Source organism: Haemorhous mexicanus, chromosome 2 (genome assembly GCF_027477595.1).
Source record: "Haemorhous mexicanus isolate bHaeMex1 chromosome 2, bHaeMex1.pri, whole genome shotgun sequence".
Lineage (NCBI taxonomy): Eukaryota > Metazoa > Chordata > Aves > Passeriformes > Fringillidae > Haemorhous > Haemorhous mexicanus.
Genome location: NC_082342.1, coordinates 95,798,438 through 95,815,934, shown reverse-complemented (window position 1 = coordinate 95,815,934; position 17,497 = coordinate 95,798,438). Strand labels below are relative to the sequence as shown.

At 42.9% G+C, this 17,497-nt stretch overlaps 1 protein-coding gene across 4 annotated transcripts; it reads left to right on the top strand.

Annotated features, from left to right (window-relative positions):
* The first annotated feature begins 4,191 nt into the window (after nucleotides 1-4,191).
* On the top strand, nucleotides 4,192-15,857 carry CHAMP1 (chromosome alignment maintaining phosphoprotein 1). 4 transcript variants are annotated; one of them, XM_059839616.1, is made up of 2 exons: nucleotides 4,192-4,283; nucleotides 12,179-15,857. In XM_059839616.1, the coding sequence occupies exon 2, from the start codon at nucleotides 12,240-12,242 to the stop codon at nucleotides 15,075-15,077; it is 2,838 nt and encodes a 945-aa protein (XP_059695599.1). In that variant the 5' UTR covers nucleotides 4,192-4,283; nucleotides 12,179-12,239; the 3' UTR covers nucleotides 15,078-15,857. The 4 variants fall into 4 exon arrangements, with proteins under 4 accessions (XP_059695599.1, XP_059695601.1, XP_059695600.1 ...); XM_059839618.1 differs by lacking the exon at nucleotides 4,192-4,283 and adding an exon at nucleotides 4,651-4,812; XM_059839617.1 differs by lacking the exon at nucleotides 4,192-4,283 and adding an exon at nucleotides 6,728-6,808.
* The last annotated feature ends 1,640 nt before the right edge of the window (nucleotides 15,858-17,497 follow it).

Below are 17,497 nucleotides of genomic sequence, written 5' to 3'. Positions count from 1 at the left end.
TTACATAACTAAAAAAAAATATTTTCCAGATATATTTTGTGATTTACATTTCATTAGGCATTACCTGATCTCCTGAATATGCCCCATTTGCATATCCCATCTACAATTACATAAATACTATCAGAGGCTCAGTACTGTCACATAAATATTACAGTATTTTGATTTAAATTGACACAAACACACAAGACATTGGACTGCAGTGTTCTTTGCTCAATTCCAACTAGCAGCCTGGATTATTAAAAAAAAATCTCCAACACACTCCAAAAGGGTAAAGATTAGCAAAAATGGCACAGAGACTCATGGTCCATGCAAGATCCATAAATGTCTCCCAGCATATGCAGAAGGCAGGAGATACAAAACAAGCAGAAAAAGGTGATTCTTTCCCCTCTTCTCTTTAAAAATGTTGATATAGTCTAGAATTAAATATGAAGATTTTGCATAGAAGCTGAGAGGGGGTGGGTGGGGGCTGGGTCTTTTAGGGTATTGGTGTTTTAGGTTTTTTTCTTCTGCCAGGATCTCAGTTGCCAACTCTAGTGAACAGATACAAAAGTAATTCTGGAAGCTCCAGCTGGCCAGACAGGGGCTTTGGCTTTAGATTGTCCACAGCATGGAGGACATGGCCTGTTACTACTGATCTGTGCCCAGGTATGTGTGTGTTGTGCTGCTCCCTACATCTGGCTGTGCAGAAACGCAGATGGTTCTGCTGGATGAAACTGAAGGGAAGTTCCACCTCACCGTGTTTCTTACCAATAAACTTGAATATGGGCACCAATATATGGCATTACCTACTGGAAGTTCTTGCACAGTTTTGACAGCTGTTGAAGGTCATCAGCATCCAGAAACAAGAGTATGTGTACAGTCATGTTCTCAGGCATTCAGTCAAGAAAATCGGGATATTGAAATGGAAACACTTTCAGGGCTGAATAGGCTCAGTCTTGTTTCCTTAACATTTAACAACATCCTGAAATACAAAGATAAAAGTTGCTTGTATATTGGAAACTTTTAAGTTCCTAAATTAGGGATCAAATAACAAGGAGGAAAACATTTGGGAGTATGTTACATAAGGTAAAAATATATTCAGGGGTGTTTAGATGTATCTCCAGTGAATTGTGAGCTCTCCATAGCTGCAATGTTAGGTAACATTCATTGCTCTATTTGTTACAGTTACTAATGCACAATAAGAAAAAGGCCATTTCAGAAAGTAATTTTAGAGGCCTAAGGGAAGGAATTGAATGAAAAAATAGCTGTCTTGGATGATTAAACTCCATGCCTTCAAAAGCCTGCTGGCATTTTACTGAGATTTCACAGGTGAATATGGTAATTTTTTACATGTTGCTTATAAAAAAAATCTAGAGCTGCAAACTATATTCAAGTCTTTTTCACAATAATATTAACTGAAAGGGGAGAGATTTATGAAACTTTAGCAGGATTTCATAAATCAAATTTAATCCCTAGATGTAAAAGAAAAAAAAATTCTAAACAAGTTAGAAAAGAAAGTTTAACCATACAGTAAAAAAAAGTCTATTAAAAAAAAAGTTATTCACTGCAGTTGCCTGAGATGTGCTGTGTTTTGTAATTGCTAATCCAGCAAAAAATCTCTGTGGGATTTCTTTACCTCCTTTGAGAAAACTTCTTCACTAGGTTGAAAAGCAATCCTCCAAGTACTCCAAATCACTTACAGGTAACAATAGCATGGCAAAAGTTTACTTAGTCTGTCTAAGGAGAAACCTAATAAATGGGGTACACCTGGTTTATCTGGAATTTAATTAAGTGTTTGATTCCATTCTCAATGGAAATTATTCTATTAACTACAGTAGCTGGAAATTAATTTTAAAACTGTAAGATGAGTGAAAGCATTGGCAAACCAGAAAGAGATGAAAAGCTCAGGATCAAGTGAAAAGACAGGTTATTAGCTGACCTTGGGTTGACTTTACAGCTATTTCTACGAATGAACAAAGCAGGAGTCAGCATTTTGAGTAATAAAAACCAGATAAAATGCAAGTACAAGGGGGATGAGTAGCAATAATGTTCTTAGCTGAAGACTTGGATGGAAACAACCAGTTGGTTTTTGTTAGTCATGTAAAAACCACAATCCCCAATGATGAATGTATAACCTGTAGTCAAAGAGATATGAGCCTGGGACATAACTACACAGAAGACTGGGAGGGTATCTAGCCTGCAGTGCTAGATTTCACCTGACATCTAGATGTGGAAAAAAGAAAGAAATTCCTCATCAATCACTAATGGTAGTTAATCATTACCCTTCTGTACATTTTCAGTGCATGGGCAGGATTGATTTTGCTGGAAACTTAGATAGACCAGCAAAAAATATTGCTTCTATCCAAGCAGCCAGGGGATGTAACAGATCACTGCTAAATGCTGCCTGTCACAGAGACCACCCTAATGGTAAGGAAATGCTGCCAAATGCCCGGGCCGAACCTTCCCTGGAGGAGCTCTGAGCCATTCCTATCCATTCTATCCTCTCAGTGGGTACCAGGGAGAAAAGCTTAGCATATTTCCCTCTGCTTTCCTCCTCTAGAAGATGTAGAGAGCAATGAGGACTATTGAAAGACTGAACTATTCAGAGACAATGACTCAAAACATTCCTAATTTGTGGAGGTGCCAGGGTGCTTGGTTGAGATGGAATAAGTGAACTTTAAGTTGTGTAATGGCTAAACCTCTGATCTGAAAAGACACAAGGTGAATGATGAGCTGTGAGTGAGATAAGAGCTGGATCCTGTGGACAGGATTGTGCCTCTTGTCATGCTAAGCTGTGCTTCCTTGCACAAACCACTGGGCTGTGGGGCTGGCCCTCCTCGCCCTAGGAAATGCTGGGAACTCAGTGTGACCTGAGCGGGTTCATCTCTGCTGCTGGGACATAGCGGGGCACAAGTGACTCAACTGCACTGCTAGGATGGGCAGCTGTGCTTTCTTAGAAGGTGCCAAGGACTCCCGAAGAGTCCCGTGATCTACAGTGTTACATGAAGCTCCCTGCTCCTGAGGAGGCACCTGATTTATATTTACCCGAACCAGGGTGAATATAGACCCAAAAGATGCTGTGTTCCACCAATTCCTCCCCACCACTTCTTCGGGACTTCCCTCATCACTCAACCACCACTTTGACCAAGACTGTACATCAATCAAGTCTTGTTGTGAGGCATAGGGTGGTGAGATAATCACATTCTTGTTCTCCTCTCCTCTCCTCTCCTCTCCTCTCCTCTCCTCTCCTCTCCTCTCCTCTCCTCTCCTCTCCTCTCCTCTCCTCTCCTCTCCTCTCCTCTCCTCTCCTCTCCTCTCCTCTCCTCTCCTCTCCTCTCCTCTCCTCTCCTCTCCTCTCCTCTCCTCTCCTCTCCTCTCCTCTCCTCTCCTCTCCTCTCCTCTCCTCTCGTTCTGTGATTCTGTGAGCCTGTCATTCTTTCCATACTGGACAAAAAGCACTGCAAAACCCAAAAGACAAAAAGCAAGTCCTGAACTGAGGGGTCCAGAACTGCACGCACAGTACCTGAGGTGTGGCCTCTTTGGCACTGGTGAGCCCACACCCAGAATGCTGTGTACATTTCTGGGCCCCTCAATTCAGGAAGGACATCAATGGGCAGATCCAGAGAAGAGTGATAGAGTGCATGTCCTACAGGGAGCGGCTGGGGGAGCTGGGGTTGTGTAGCCTGGAGAGCAGGAGGCTCCAGGGGAGACCTTACCACTCGCTATAATCACCTGAAAGGAGGCTGTAGCACGCTGGGGTCAGGCTCTTCTCCCAAGCAACCAGTGACAGGATGAGAAGACAGTCTTAAACGGCATTAAGGGATTTTTAGGTTGGATATTAGGGAGAATTTCTTTAGTCAGAGGGTAATTGGTGACTGGAATGGGCTGCCCAGGGAGGTGATGGAGTCACGGTCCCTGGAGGTGTTTTAGGAAAACTGGACATGGCACCGAGGGCCATGGTCTTGTTGACACGGCGGTGTTTGGTCATAGACGAGGATCTCAGAGGTCTTTTGCAGCCTAGTTTGTGACTTTGTGACTCTGTGTTTTTGGGATTCTGCAATTCTCTCCGCACTGGACAAACCCCCTGTGGGCCCCCAGACAGGGCCGGGCCCCCTGGGCGGCAGCGCCCCCTGCCGGCGGGCGCGGAGGGCGGCGCGGCCCGGCCCCGCCCCCGTCCCCGCCGCCGCGGCCGCGGCACGTGACCCGGCCCCGCCTCCCGCCGCCGCCGCCGCCGCCATTGGCGGGGGGAGCCCGGCCCGGCCCCCCCCCCGGCCCCGCGCCCGCCGTCCCGGAGGTGCCGAACGGTGAGTGCGGGCGCCCCGTCCCGTTCGCCCCCCGCTCCCGCCGACCGGGCCCGGCGCGCTTCCCTCCCTCCCCCTGGGCATCGGGCCTGGGCCTTCCCCTTGTCCAGCCCCCGCCGCGCGGGGGGCGGCGGCGGCGGCTGCCGGTGCCGGCGCCGGCGCGGGGGGAACAAAACCGGCGGGGCCGCGCACGGGAGGGAAGAAGGAGAGAGGAGGCGGCAAGGGAGAGCGCTCGGAGGGGAGGGATGAATGGGCGGGCGGCGTGGCCCCCGGCCCCGGGGGTGCGGCCCCCGGGAGGGCCGGGCAGCAGGGAGCCAGCGGCCCCGGGAAAGCCGAGCCCGCAGGCACCCCTTCCCGCAGGAGAGTTAAAGTGATGCCGGCGGAGCGAGGAGCAGGAGGAGCACGCTGCCGGTCTGCTGTCCTGGGATAGCGAGTTCGGCACGGGACGTGTCCCCGCCGGGACAGGGCCCTTCCCCGGTGACAGAAATAGCTGCCGGGAGCGGCTGCGTCGCACGTGGGAGCAGAGAAGCAGGTGCAGAAGCAAGGCTCACAGCAGTTCTGGAGAGCATGTCCTGTGAGGAGCGGCTGAGGGAGCTGGGGGTGTTCAGCCGGGAGAGGAGGAGGCTCGGTGGGACCTTATCGCTCTGTACAACCACGTGAAAGGAGGGTATAGGTAGGTGGGGGTCGGCCTCTCCTCACAGGCAACAAGTGACAGGACGAGAGGACACAGTCTTAAACGGCATGAGGGGACCTTTAGATAGGACATTAGGAAGAATTTCTTCACTGTGAAAGTGATTAGACATTGGAATGGGCTGTCCAGAGTGGTGTTGTAGTCACTGTCCCTGGAGGTTTTTAAGGGAAGACTGGATGTGGCACTGAGTGCCATGGTCTACTTGAGGTGGTGTTCAGTCATGGCTTGGAGCTCGATGATCTCAGAGGTCTTTTCCTAACTCAATGATTCTATGAATTTTTTGCAAGTGAGGAATATAGAAACTTTGGATTTCACATTTCTCTTCTGTAATCTTCCCTTGAACCCCATATTCTTTCAAGGTAGTGTAAATGGAATCCTTAGCATGTTACCAAGTTTCACAACCTTAATTCGGTTCTTGACTAGTTTGTAATGCTCTAGTGGGTCTAGTGGCACTTCATTAGCTCAGGTACAACACTGCAGCAATAAGATTTTTGGGGCCATTTTTGGAAACCAACGGGAAGTGGAATTGGAACTCGGAGTTAGAAAGCGGTAGAAGCAGTACATGGAATTAATTTCTCCAGTCTTGGGTCTGTCAAAGGTACATTGATTTTACTCTAATTTAGACTGTTGTTAGATCTTTTATTGAGAACTAATGTTGTGCAGACTTGTCATTCTCTTAACAAAGATTGAAATATTGCAAAATTACTGCAGTTCTGGGTGCTTTGTTTTTCTTAAGTCATCTGTATGTGCATCAAGTATTGTCCCTTTGTAGATCTCCCCTTTCTTGAACCTTTCCTGGAAACATGGAACTTCATAATGCAGCATTTCCTGCCTGGATCTGGTGCCTCCCATGTTCTTAGCATATCTTGCTGTTTCAGTGGCTGGTTGGGGCGGAGTGTTTGTGCCTTGTGTAGCTGTGAAATTTTAAAGACCTTGTTCAGCAATTGTAACTGGTGGAACTTATCCTGAGTAGACTGGCTGGTAGCTGGGAGTTCGGATGTGAGGTTTTGGTCAGATACTGTGGATACTTCTGGACTAGCAGGAGCACAGGGCTGCCTGTCTTGTTCATGGTGCCTTGGAAGTGATGCCCTTACCTGCCTAGTGCCATGTAAAGTGCCTGCTCTGCCCCACTGAGAGCTGTTTGTGTGCAGCTTCCTCTGGGAGCTAAACTTCTCTTTGTCAGTCACAACACAGGGATGTAGCTTCAGGAGAAGCATCATGCTGCCACCAGACTGCCATTCATTTTTTGGCACTGCAAAAACATGTAATTTTTCCTTTTGCTTAAACCCAGCAAAAGTCTGGATCTGTTCCTTCTAGCAGAGGCAGTGATGTTGCTGTATCTCACTTACTCAGATTTCCTTTGCCATTGACCCTCCTCACTGACAGAGGGTTATGACTGAACTGTTAGTCTGCAAGAAACTTCCAAGACTGATGAAAATCAACTGTGATCCTTCCTGTGCAGTGACTGGTATAGGGAATCTTAGTGTAGTTGTAGTTCATTGCAGAAAATCACAGGGCTTTTTTTCTGGATCATTTTCCCAGCTGTGTTGGTGTCATTAAAGTATGTTGCGTGTTCTCTATCTGCTTGTGTTTCACCAGGCTTGATTGTTCATTGAGAGGAAAAGAGTTACAGATTTTTCTGCCACTGAGAACCAAGACAGTCTGATTTTGAACAATGATGTGGCAGATTACTTGTTGCTGTGCTTTGAATTTTTTCATGTAATGTTAAAAGAAATCTAATTTTCTGTACTCACAGACAATCTAGCTCTTTAGCTTTGAGCCCTTCGTTGCTTCCCTCGGACTGTCACAGCTTATCTTCAGTGGAGGAAAAATGCAGGTATATATTAATTGTTGTAATGCTAAATGTAGAATGTGTTTATTTAAAACTACCAGGAATGATTGGAAGACTTGTAGCTATGAAATTGGAATGGACTTAAAAAGCAGAGACATCTTGTTTCCTGCCAAAGTCATGTTGTGCCAACACTTGCATGGATTCCTTCTTATATGTAGGTATCTCCTGCATTTTTCCACTTCTTTCCACGGGGAGGTTTTTGAGAGGCTGTAGGAAGTATGGCGTAATCTTAAGTAGGATCCTTGTGGAAGATGGGATATAGAATCCAGGAACCATCTCTGACGTGGCTGGGAAGACAACACATCCTCTCTGTGCATTAGCTTAGGACGCTCCTGTTGCTCACTTTAACATGAACTCAGCAGAAACCTCTCATGCTGTTTGACTCCACTCTGTGGCTGCCTTGCAATACTCATAACCAACTTTTGGTTGAGTTTGTGGTTATGTCGCTGCCTCTGACTTCCTGAATACTTCTTCTTTCAGCCAAATCATGACTTTAGCCTCTTGGCTGCTAAGAACAAATTAAGAAAAGCAGTGATGGTTTTTCTTTTCTCAGGTAGATACATGCCCTCATTACCAATCCTTTCCCCATGCTGTTTTTCTGTTTTTTCCTCTGGTGGAGTAGATTATGGCCAGCACTGCAATGTAGGGGACAGGAACTGGTGTAAGGATCTTCAGCATCTCAGTGGAGATTAGGAGAGAGTTGGTGGTAGGAACCTCTGTATGTAGGTTCTAAACATGCCTGAAAGAATAGGGGTTGGGAGAGGTGGCTGATGGAGCAGCAGTAAGGACTGGTGGTCCCACTGCTGAGATTTGTGTCTCTTCAGGTAGCTTTAAACTGAGTGATGGACATTGATCTGTGTCACTTCAAGTCAGCTAAGAGCTGAGTTGGTACTGATGCTGTTACTGTGCTTGACATCTGAGGATATAGTGAGCTTTTAGCTGGAAGCGCTTACCTGTTCAGGTAGATTCCAGTGGGAAATGTCATGGCTTAGGAAGACTCTGAATGAGTCTTGGCTGCCTTAAGTTAAAATTTAATATTGCAAGCCCCAGAATCTTAGTTGAATCACAGTATTTTGTCTTGAAGGCAGGATGTGGATGCAGAACAGGCATAATGCTGGGCTTCAGGCTTCTGCTTTGGTTGTAGTGTGTTCTGTTTGGCTGCATGTGTATTTGTTTTCTCAGTATTACATCCATGGAAAGTGAGAAAAGTAGGAGGGAGTGCAGAAAGAGCAATTAAAGGATGTGTTGTGCTTTGTAGTGTTACAGTAGCCTGCAGCACAGCCTCAGTTATAGTCAGTGCTGCACTGCACATCCTGTTACCTGAGAGTTCAAATAGGGGAATGCTCAGATGTCCTTTTTACAAAGCAGTTATGGCCTGGCAGAGTGTTCAACTAAACAAAGTGGCCTGGGGCCTGCACAGCAGTTATTTGTACTTGCAGAGGTGGCAGCTTCTTTCTCCTCCTAGGAGTATTCAAGAAGTCTTGAGAGATACTCCAGTGGCCATCTGTCTTCTGCTTTGTTTAATGGAGAAGCTGTTGCTCATGACAATTTGATCTTTGTCCTGAAATTCATACTTTTCATCAAAGAGCTTCAGAGGACTAGAATGATGTTGTGATTTAGTACTTGGTCCAGGTCTCTGCAGTGCACATGGAGCACCCTGACAAAAATCACACCATTTATTTTATAAAACCTTTTTATGGGTTTGATTTGCAGCAGCACAGAGCTAGTTCCCTTTAATGTCTGTAATAATGCATTTACACAGAATGAGCATGGGCCATCTCTCTCAGTGTTGCCAAAAGGATGCTGCTGAGCACAGATTACATCACAGTTCATGCAGGATCAAGGCCATGGGGACCTGGTTACTGAGCATATGGTTTCTAGGCTGGCTGGCTCTGCAGGTGTGGGCCTCCCTAGAAAACAGTGACATGTTGTTCCTTGCACTTTGACCCAACTATACAAGCCAGGATCCAGTGCAGAACAAGTTCTGATGCAGGAGCTGATGGCAAAGAGCCATGTGAAGCAGAGTCATCTATGTGAGAAGCCTGAGTACAGAGGAGGACAGCAACCAAAATCATGTAGAGACAGTGGCACTGGAGCTCAATATTGAGAAGGAATCTGGAGGGATTGACAGGAAAATCTTTCAAATTAGCTATTTAGATCTGTGCTAAGTGAACCAGCAACATCTCAGAGTTTATTCTTCCAGAAGTGTTTCAACAACTTTAAATTGACAAAATGACTTAGTAGGGGCTCAGTGCTGTTTGTTACTGATCTCAGTAACTATTCTAAAACTAGATTTACTATTCCATGGGCTTGCAGCCTAAGGTGCTGCTATAACAGAGTTGTCTTGCTCAGTAGGGTGCCTCAATTAAGTAGAGATTTCAGCAGAAGAGGCAGTTACTTCAGTGACTGCCAGGTACAGTGGGTTGAGTTACAGAACTGAAAATGGTGAGTGATGGCAATGTGAGAGAAAGTGCCCTCAGCTCTTTAATGTTATTTCTTACGCAAAAGGCTTGACTGTCAAAACTTTTGGATGTCTGGATTGTGCCTGTAACTTCTTTGGTTCCAAAATAATCTCATGGTCAAAAAAGCTTAGCATCAATGTGGACAATTTGTGGAATTTGGGAGCCACTGACTTTTTCTAACTGTTGTAATTGGAAAGAAAGTGGGAATTTTCATGATAAAATAAGGTAGAACTGGATAAAAGAAGAGAATGGGAGGTGGGGTGAAGTATATTTCAGTGAATAACAAAAAACTGCAGCAAGGGCAACAGGTGACATGCGAAGAGCTGGGAAATTATGAAGAGAGTAGAAAAGATTGTCTGGTAAACTTTGTTATAAACTGTGATAAATTCAAATTAGAAAAGCCCTTTTTTGGTTTTCTAGTGAAAATAAAATGTATAATTCAGGATTACAACCATTTTTGGAATTGACAAATTCCCTTTCAAGTCTAAAAACATGATTACTGCAGTACATCTTCTTTATCCTAATTATGTTCTGCTGTGATTTGATGAAAAAAAAAAGCAGAACCTTTTTATTTCACTCATATCAGCAATTCAGAAATTTTTGCTTTCAGATTTAAATTTTCCTTTCCTCCCATTGTCCTGAGTCCTGCAAACAAAGTATAAACTGTAGTTCATAAAGATTTGAAAGTCTTTCAGAGTACTCACACATGATGTGCTGTGGGTTTTTACAATTGGCAAGTTATTTTCTGTTGAAGAGATACAGGCCACTGAGCACTGCTGTCATCTTTGTTTTCTTTTCATCTTTTACAGACGTAAAAAATTTGTTATAAGATGTTGGGAAGTGTTTTGGGTCAACACTGAATGTGGTGTGGGCTACAATTTGGGGTGTCTTTTGTAAGCCTGCCAGCAGTGCTGGGAAACTGCAACTTATACCCCAAAGGCCCTCCCACTTCAGTGTTTGTAGAGTAGAGTAATTACTTCTCATTTGTTGCTGGGCTGTGGTTGGATGCTGTTCATTTGCCTTATGGTTGTAAAGCAGGTTCCTTCTTAAAGCTCTGCATGTGGTTTCACCGTGCTTCCCAATTGGAAATCTACATGTCCCTGTGACTTAATGTGACATGGGTACACACAGTGCACACGAAGGAGTTGCTCCATAAGCAGCTGAGCTAGGGAACCTGTATTTCTTCAGGGTTTGTGCCCTCCTGCTCCTCAGCCAGTCCTTCTTTCCTGGTTTTTTTGCTGTATCCATCTCATCCTCTAGCAGAGCTGCTAATTTGCTTTCATTCTGTCTTTACCTCAAGCCCAAAGCAACTCACTGCTATAGTATTTTAAATTCCTTCCCCTTTTCCTTAATTAAAGCTGAATCAGATACTGCTTGCTCTGAATGTTTCAAGACTTTTTGTGGAGAGGCTAAACAGAAGAAGTTGCTGCTAAGTGACATATTCTGCCTCAGTGGAGGCCTTGCTTGCATTCTCTAGTTCCTGATTTTCATGAAAGGTGTAGAAATGCAAAGTAAGGCTGGATTGCTTTGTCCGGTTTGATTGGCATTGACTGTGGGGCAATGTGTTTGTGTAAGCCTCATTTCCATAAGAAACCAGGGGAAAAATGCTTTAGGAATAAATTAAGAAAACTTGCTTTGAATGCATATTTTTAGACTTGTTAGTCTTATATATATTTATTTAGACAGGTAAATTAATGTTAAGATTAAACAACAATTTTGAGTGTTTTGAAGCAGTGTGTTTTACAACACCTCCCAAAATTAGATCGATAGCTTAGCAAGATTAATCATGTAACAACTGTTTGCTTTCAATCTACAAGAAAAAATGTGTGCATTTCACTTAAATGTCCTTTTTACCTTCCACTTGTATGTCAATATAACTTACAGACTATGGCTAGACTTGGTTTTCTGCTTATTGTAGTAGCTAATCTGGCTAAATTCTGTTGGAAATAGGGGAATCTAACCAAATCATTAAAAGCTATTTCTTTTGGTTGGGTTTTGGGATTTTTTTTTGTTGTTGTTATATTGGGGTCTTTTTAAGTCTTGCAAAAAACATTTTAATTTTGAGAAATTTCTATATTTGGGGTGAGGAAAACAGCGGACTGTTAACTACCAGCTGGGGAAAAAACCCTACTGTTTCTCTTAAATAGTATTTTTGTTGTGATTGGGGCAACAGATGAAATAATGGAACAGGAAAAGTCCTTTTCATAATAGATGAAGTTTTTATGATCAGTATTATTGTTTTCATGTAATTAGTGAAATTTTTATGATCAGTATTTTTTTTTTCATGTAATTAGATGAAACAGACAAATGGAAACAGCCTAGACTTTAGACTGCTGTTTTCTTGAATTTTATTTTGGTCTTTGTCAAAAACTGATGATTTGTTTGGAAATTTAATGGTGAAGATGCATTTTTTAATGGCCTTATCTCAGTGGCAGTGTTTCAAGTATTTTCCCAAGTACTTTTGTTTTCAGTTTACATGTATGATGTAAATAATGCAACGTCAATAAAAGCACATCAAATATGGGAAGAGAAGACAATGGAGAAAACAAGTCACATTTATCAAATGAAATTCAAACTTTGCTCTTCATCACCTGGGTTCTTTTTTTATCATTTGCTTCCAGGTTTTTACGTAAGTAGGAAGGCCTATTGTTAAATACAAACTTTTTTTTCAAGTTTACTATTTTACTAATTTTACTAATGCAAAATGACTTTCAGGAGTTGGTGACACTTGTGTTTGGATTTCTCTATGAAGTAGTCAGTACCTGTGCAAAATTTATGCTTTCTAAAAAGGAAGTGGGGGTGAGCAGGAAAAAGCCCATGTGGTTATTTAGGAGTTACAGAGTTGAAATTAACATGAAAAGATAACTATACAGATCTTTTTCCTTTATTGCAGGAACTGAAAAATCCTCTTTAAAAGGTGCAGTGCTGTGGAAACTCTTACTGCCTATAGAAAAATGGACATGTTGCAGATACTAGGTAAAACCACAGAGCGCTTGGAATGTGACTACTGCAGCTTCAGGGGAACTGACTATGAAAACATACAAATTCATATGGGTACCGTTCACCCAGAGTATTGTGATGAAATGGATGCTGCTGGTTTGGGTAAACTTATATTTTATCAAAAAAGTGCAAAACTGTTTCACTGCCATAAATGTTTCTTTACCAGCAAGATGTATTGCAACGTATATTATCACATCAAAGCACAGCATGCAGCACCTGAGAAGTGGAACGAAGAGCAGAAAGAGCAACAGGTAGAAGGAGATTCAGATTCGTCCAAGAAAAGTGTCATGTGTGAGCCACAGAAACCTACCCTTTCCCCTGAGTCAGGCAAACCTGCCCTTTCTCCTGAACTCCCCAAATCAGAACCCGTTGTTTCCCCCAAGCTTCAGAAATCTTCTGTGTCTCCAGAGCCCCAGAAGTCTGCTCAGGTGACTTCCCCAGAGCCAGAGAAATCAGTCCAGACTGTGTCCCCAGATCCAGAAAAGTCAGCCCAGGCCACATCTCCTGATCCAGAGAAGTTAGCCTCATCTGTGTCTCCTGACCCTCAGAAGCCATCTCCTGCTGTGTCTCCTGACCCACTGAAGCCATCTCCTGTCGTGTCTCCTGACCCACAGAAGCCATCTCCTGCTGTGTCCCCCGACCCACCGAAGCCAGCCCCGGCCGTGTCGCCAGAGCCCCGTCGGCACTCCCCAGCAACGTCTCCAGAGCCCCGTCGGCATTCCCCTGCCATATCGCCTGAGCCCCGGCGCCATTCTCCTGCTGTGTCTCCAGAACCCCGCAGATACTCCCCAGCTGTGTCACCAGAGCCAAAGAAACCTCCTCCAGCAGTGTCCCCTGAACCACGGAGGTACGCCCCAGCTGGGTCTCCTGAGCCGCGCAGGCATCCCTCTCAAATGCGTAGGCCCGCTTCTGCTTCTTCTCCTGAAAGCCGGAGGCCTGCTTCTGCGGTTTCGCCGGAGTCGTGGAGACCTGGTCCAACTGTTTCCCCTGAGCCCTGGAGGTCTTCACCTCATGAGGTGCAGAAGTCTTCCACAGTTTCTCCCTGGGCTTCAAAGCCTGCCATGTCGGTGTCCGTAGAATCCCGGAGGTCTGCCCCTGAGTCCCGAAGGCCTGGTTCGGTTGTGTTGCCAGAACCTAGGAGGCTTGTTTCTGATTCGTGTAAGTCTACGTCCTTTTCTGAATCCCAGAAGTCTACTCTTGTTTCTTCTGAGCCCTGGAAACCCATCTCATCTGTTTACCCCGAAGGCTGGAAACCTGTTCTGTCCCCTGACACATGGAAGCATTCTCCCCCTGTTTCTCCTGAGCTTCGAAAGTCCAGTCACGCTGTTTCCTCTGACTCTTGGAAGCCTTCTTTCTTTCCTGAGGTCCGTAAGCCTGGTGTTTCAGTGTCTCCTGAATCTTGGAAACTCTCTGAGTCACGGAAATCTATGTATTTTTCTGAAACTCAGAAATCCACCTCTGCTGCTTCATCTGAGATTCAGAAACGGGCCCATTTCCCTGAACCTCGGAAAAGAGTGTTGTTCCCAGAGACTCGTAAATCTAATCCTACTGCTTCTACTGATGTCCAGAAACGTGCTGTCTTTTCTGAGCCCCAGAATCAGACGTCTACTTCTGCTGTTTCTACTGAAGGTCAAAAACAAGCTCTGTGTTCTGAAGCCCAAAAATCCGCTCTTGTTTCTTCTGAAGTCCAGAAGCATGCCCTGTTTTCTGAAGCCCAAAAACTCACTTCCATTTCCTCTGAAGTTCAGGAGTCTACTTCCTTTTTAGAGTCTCAGAAATCCACATCTCCTGAAGTTCAGAAACATGGCCTCTTTACTGAGTCCCAGAAACCTACTCCTGTTTCTCCTGAGACATTCAAGCAAGCTGTTTTCACAGACTGCCAGAAATCTGCTGTTGCTCCTGATGTTCAAAAGCATGCTGTATTTTCTGAGATGCAGAAGCCTGCTGCTGCTCTATCCTCTGATGTCCAGAGACATGCTGAAACTACTGTACCTTCTGAAATCCAGAAGAATATCCTGTTTTCCGAGCCTCACAAGTCTGCTTCGGGCTTTTTCTCTGAGCCCCAAACACCTAGTGAGTCTGGTGAGAGTGACTTTCTCTCTCACAGTTTAGATGATCAGAAACCACTGGATGATTTATTCTCACAGGATGACCAATCAATATTAGCCAAAGAATCACCTGAACACATGTTATATTCATGCCCAAAAAAGAAGCCCAAGAAGGAAAACCAGGAGAACTCAGATTCTGAACTAAATAGCAGTGAGTGTGGAAAACCAATGGTGGACTCAATGGAGATAAAGGAACAAGAATCCAACAGTGACCAAGAGCAGTATGATATGGAGTCATCTGATTACAGCAAAGAGAGCAAAATGGATGCAACTACTCCTACGCAGCCACAGTGTGTGCTTCAGTTTACTGAAGAGAAAGAGGCTTTCATCTCTGAGGAAGAAATAGCAAAATACATGAAGCGTGGCAAGGGAAAGTATTACTGCAAAATTTGTTGCTGTCGTGCAATGAAAAAAGGTGCTGTCTTGCACCATTTAGTTAACAAGCATAATGTTCAAAGCCCATACAAATGTAAAATATGTGGCAAAGCTTTTCTCTTGGAGTCTCTTCTTAAAAATCATGTTGCTGCTCATGGTCAAAGTCTGTTGAAGTGTCCCCGTTGTAATTTTGAATCAAATTTTCCCCGAGGCTTTAAGAAACATTTAACCCATTGCCAAAGCCGTCATAGTGATGATACACCTAAAAAACACTTGGACAGCCTTGAACCACTTGAAGAACAAATTTAATCTTTTTTTTTTTCGTTGTGCTAGAAAAGCTGAATTTACGAAGTGTTCAAAAGTGTTACTGTATGTTAACCGAGTAGTTTAGCTGATCTGACAAGTCAGAAGATGCATGGTTTATTGTACTATGTTTAACTTGTCTTATAGCTGTATTACTGAAAAGATTTACTTTTGAAAGTAATTTTAAATGCGTGTTCATGTCTTTGTATTACCCATCAGTAGAGTCATATTTTATTTTTCAGATGTACTATGTTTTTGAAACCAAAATGGATACAAATTAGTTTTGTAAAGATTTGTAAAACATATAGGCAATTAAGGACTGGAGTGGCAAGCAATCTGTATTTTCCTGTGAAGACAACTTCTTTTTTCACATTTGTTAAATGTTGTATTTTTAAAAATGTTTTTATCAAGTTCTCAAATCAAATTCTCACTAAATTGAATGTGAATGAGCAAGAATATGAGGAAATACCAATATTGTTGGAATAATTCTGCCCTGAGGTTGTAATTGAGTGTATAGACATTTGCTGGAAATTTATTGCACTCAGTTCTCTGACTTGTCTCAGATTTAGAAGCATCAAGGTACTTATTTTGTGATTCTGTATTTTGACCATGTTTTAATCATTTACTAATATACATTAAATTGATAGATTAACGTCAGACTATGTATAGCTCAACACTTTCTCTTGATGATCCAGATGTTTGTAATGTCAGACAACCCCTAAATTTCCTGTATTTGGTGAAATGTTATGCTTTAATGTTTTAACAATAAAAAGAAACCCAACCTGGTGTTAGCCATAATTTTTTTTTTATTCAAGTCAAGGAGGAAACCTTTGTGTTCAACGTAGTATCTTGTAAGTATCTTTGGCAACAAGAGATGCAAAATTACCTAGGAGGTCTGCTTTGAAAGCTTCAACTTTGCAGTCATCTGCCTCAGTCATCACTCAGCAAGGTTAGTCTAAATTTCCCATCTCTTTCAGAAGAACATGTCAGATGTAAATGAAAAACAAGGAAAACAAGGGAAAAAAAGGAAAACAAGAATTTATGCACAGTTATTTAGGATGCTGGCCTTTGTGTGATTTGTATATTATTTGTTAAAAACATGTAAGTACTTTATTATTCAGAAGGAATGTAGATTTTATGTGGACACAGCAGATGGAACAAGAAATTCCTCTCCAGCTGAATTATGCCTAGACAACCTGTTTTAAATAGGGGTTTAGGATATGAAGGTGTTAGTGTTAAATTAATAATAAAAAAGTCTCCAAGTGTAATCTCCAACCAAAGAGAGATTCAGATTGGTTTGATTGAAGCTTGTATTTTTGTCTTTGTTGTCTTTCAAAAGGATTTCTCTAAGGAAGGGCAAAGCTATTTAAAGCTGTACACTCAGGTAACTTCTTAGTGCTGTTAAGTGAAAGAGTTGCCTTCATGCCGTGTCTGTATAAATAATTCAAATGCATTGTGTGACTTACTATGTATGTTCTGTGGCTGCAGTTCAATGTAGACAGAGTGGTGTTAACTAAAAGCCAGTCAAAGTGACTCATTCAGGACAGCACAGATTCATACTGTCATTCTTTACTTCCCAAAAATATTATTTCTTGCAATGGCAAATATTTATTAATGAAAGTCAGCATAGTGAAATGATTTTCTGACTTTGCAGCATGTCTTCATTACACTTGGGTGTAATACTCTCAATATTCAACTTTCAGGTTCTGTAAGTCAGGTTACATTAATAGATCGTATATTTGACTGAGAAAATGCTTCTATATGAACTTTCAGGCAGTTCTTTTTCATCATCCTTGTCCTTGGAGAGGAACCTCTTCTGTGCACTCTTGGAAGGACACTGGTTTCAATCCTTTTTGTGAAGAATGCTCACGGGAAAGTACAAAAGGGAAATAATAAAGAAACAGCAGTGGATGTTGTAACAGGAGGATGTTAGCTGTGGCCGTATGTGCAATACAAACTTACCTTCATCTTTTTATGGCAAATGTGGTTGCTTCTCTGGAATGCTCAGTCATGTTTTTAAAGTGCATTTTCACCAGCTTTCATTCAATCAAACTAAAAGTAGTCTGCAGAGAACTTGGAGGTGTTTGTGAAGGTGCAACTCAGGTTGCAGCTTCATTTCATTTGATATCTGGGGAGAGATTCTTGCAAGAATTACTAGTTTCAGTAATATTTTATCTTCAGCATAGCTAAGAGTGTCTGAGTAGCTGTCTTGGTATGTCAGTATGTTGCTTATTTCTAGATAAGAGAAATCATATGGAGTGTAACCATTAGAACATGAACACATAAAACATTATTGGTACTGTTTGGTCTTACATTAATGAGTAAATTAATTGTGTAAAAACACCCCTGAAGACCATTTAGGATTCAGTGTTTTAAAATTAGAATCCTGTGCTTCACAATTGTCTATTTTGAGAAAGATTCTATAA

Coding starts and splice junctions, on each gene's coding strand:
- CHAMP1 (XM_059839616.1), top strand. CDS start 12,240: ATGGACATGTTGCAGATACTAGGTAAAACCACAGAGCGCTTGGAATGT.